Source organism: Sphaeroforma arctica, assembly GCF_001186125.1.
Source record: "Sphaeroforma arctica JP610 unplaced genomic scaffold supercont1.2144, whole genome shotgun sequence".
Taxonomy (NCBI): domain Eukaryota; class Ichthyosporea; order Ichthyophonida; genus Sphaeroforma; species Sphaeroforma arctica.
In genome coordinates, this window is record NW_014038414.1 from 2,987 (window position 1) to 6,188 (window position 3,202).

The 3,202-nt window shown below is 40.0% G+C and overlaps 1 protein-coding gene across 1 annotated transcript; it reads right to left on the minus strand.

The window, feature by feature from the left end:
• Positions 1-1,408: 1,408 nt before the first annotated feature.
• On the minus strand, positions 1,409-1,799 carry SARC_12211 (hypothetical protein; the record flags this gene model as incomplete). The annotated part of the gene is made up of 1 exon (XM_014293688.1): positions 1,409-1,799. A coding segment is annotated over exon 1 (309 nt), but the record flags the coding sequence as incomplete, so codon positions are not given.
• Between the last annotated feature and the right edge of the window lie 1,403 nt (positions 1,800-3,202).

Sequence of the window (3,202 nt, forward strand, 5' to 3'; positions counted from 1 at the left end):
TTTCAGTCTTTTCGAATAAAGACCTGTTTAATACTTATCATCGAATATTCCGAATATCAGAGTAGTGTATTTGCGCATACACAGACTATTAATAACGTGGGTGTTCACATTGCAAAGGTGCAGGTGTTCTGAAATATACTGCTGCAATTTCGTCATGTGTGATTTTAACTCTGTGATTTGGCAATTTTGTACTACGGTCAGACCAATTATAGTGGCACAACCTCTCGACACTGTCAGCAAATCAAACACCTGGGGATTCAAGTTAGGCGGGTGCAAGTCCAATGGCCCGAGTTTCTAGTTAGATTCTCGTTGCCGCTGTGGATGCGGCGGGATGAATGTTTGTATCTGTCGTCGCTGGTAAGGCTGAAAGAAGATAAGAGTCTATTGTCACTGAGGACGTGGCTGGACAAGGAAATGACTCAATCATAGATGAGGAACGAGCTAGACGACCTTCAACTCCGCCTTGGGCGCTATACACAGTAGTCGCTTTACCCAATGGCTGACTGTTGAGAAAAACACTCTTAGGATCCAAATCACGGCCGCTACATAGCCCGAAGTATACAACGCCTGCAATTTGGCCAAATAATATTAATGTACAGATGCATACTGAGAACTGGATCACATATAGAACCGTGAAAGTACGCCCATATGATGTAAGTTTGCTTGGCGTCGAACAGTGGAACAACGTTGCGTGCAGTATCGATATCGATACTGATAGGACGGCAACGATCACACTTACGGCGACAGCTCGCTGCCAATCGCTAAAGGCCAGGGCAACATTTCTTGACAGGTATGTGTATCTCAGAATGGCAAATGCCGGGCATAACACACCAATATTGACTACGAGATCAATTGCTAAGTGGTACTTGACTATCTCAAGCAGCCCAAGTACTGCTAGGGTGGTTGCGATGAGCACAATCCAAGAAAAAATACTTGCATATGTCCACCTATACACTCCTTTTGAAGGCTGCGTCTTGGCCTCAAATAATATATACAGCAACCGCTGCCGCGCTGCCTGTGCGCCACTAACTAAAATAGCGCACGACTCGGCCAGAATTAGCAGAAGAACATAAACGATTGTACTTGTTTGTATGATTCCAAGTTCGATCAAAGCGTCGAGACAAAAAAATGTCGAACTTCCGAACAGCCCCAGGGTACTCAATCCAATATAAATATATCCTCTGCTACGAACCAGAGGATGATCCATGCGGAACAAACAGTACCCGCCTATCATTACCACTTCGAAAACACACAGAAACCATGAGAATACTACGCATGCTATGGCTGTCTTCTTATCGGCGGCCGGATCTGAGTATTTGGTCCCCCGGTATGATAGCACAAATAGCGTCGCAAATATAGCAACATGTGTAATGACGGCAAGCAGACCTCCCCAACCATTAATTATAGTGAATTCTTGACCAGAAATCCGCCCAGAATTGCTCACTCGATGCAATGCCTCCCGTATTTGATACCATACTAGTTTTGAGTCATTCTGTTTTGTAGGGCCCTTGGTATTCATTTGTACTGAAATCGGCCCATCTCTTCGAAACGAATCAGCTTCACTGCACCCGCTCCCCCTTCGATCGGCACCGACATCCGAGTCAACTTCTAAATTGATTGCAGGTTGGGACACCAGGCGGAATCCAGATACCTTCTTTGTTTCGGCTTGCATATCTTCGATTGTTTGCAATATACTTGGATTCGGGTGCGATGTCATGTTGCAATCTGCGGACTGTAGTAGACCAACACTTACAACCCACGAAAAAACAGGCTCATAAACTCGGGTGTGGTCGAAAAATATGATCTCGTATCGACGTTTCCCCGACTGTTTATATATATATATATATATATATATATTATAAAAATATTGTTTGTTCAATGTTCAATTTTGAATTTTCAGAAGGCTATGATATTCCTTATTTTGTATGTTTGTTTCGTTAAAGAAAACAAACGAAAAAAAAAAAGGAAAGAATGTTTGTTTTGTTGTTGTTTGTTTTGTTTGTTTTAAAAAAAGATATATAATAAATTTGCATAATGTTTTTATTGTTTTGCAAAAAAAAAACAAACATATTTGAATAATAGACAATATAAATATGTACATATCTACAGATATTTATCATGGCCCTCTGGCCTCTGCCTCTGGAGTCTGGTCTCTGGATAATATATTTAGATAAATATTTGTTTTAAAAAAAACAAAAGGGTGTCGTACAGAGATTTGTTTTGCTTTTTGAAAAACTAAACAAATGAGAAACATGACTACCGCTCAGACTTCTTCAGAAGTTCAGAGGGCTAAATATGTAAAAATCACATCCTTAAGCGGAATGAGGATATATTTCTATTTAATAAAAAAATACAAATATTTTTAAAATTAGGTAAATATTTCATATGTATTTAGCATTCTATAAATATGTATTATTTTAGAGGGCTATTTTTAATTTTTATAGATATAAAAAATAAATATGAATACATATTCAAGACCCTCTAGAGATTAAAAATATACCACAACGGACCGGACTAAAGACTAAAGTCTGTAACCCTATTTGCATATTTTGAAGAAATTGTTGTTGTAAATAAAACATGACTCCGACACGTGGGGACGTGAAAGCGTAGAAAGGGAGGGAAGAAACGGATGGGTGGCATACGTTTAGTAAAAGTAATGTTTCCTGGACTTATTCTATGTGTACGTTAATCGTTTTAAATTAAATTCTTTCTGTACGTTAATTGTTAAATTCTAAGCGTTAATCGTCCCCGGCGGATTCGTAAAATTTAACCGGCACAACTGAATATCTATTTAATGAACTGAGGCGCCGGGTTGGGGGGGGGGGTTTGGACGTTAATCGTTAAATTCTTAACGTTGACGTCAATCGTTAAATTCTTAACGTTAATCGTCCTCGCCGGATTCGTAAAATTTGGAGGGGGGCGTGGGGGGGGGGGTTGCTTTGTCCGATCCAACGCTTTCATTCCACCTGCTGTCCCGTTTTAAACGCGATACGATACTGTTAAAAACGACCACCATATTTGGTCAAAACCCGTGACACAAACCCCAGCAATAAAGTTTGGAAGGGACTTCTAGCTAACGCTTTCAGTGATAATAACTGTCATAGCCTTCTTCTGAAAATAGAAATAGCGCCTTTTACAGCCTTAGAGCCTGAAGGTGACAGACTGACAGAGTACAGAGTACAGAGTCAGTGCAGACAATATA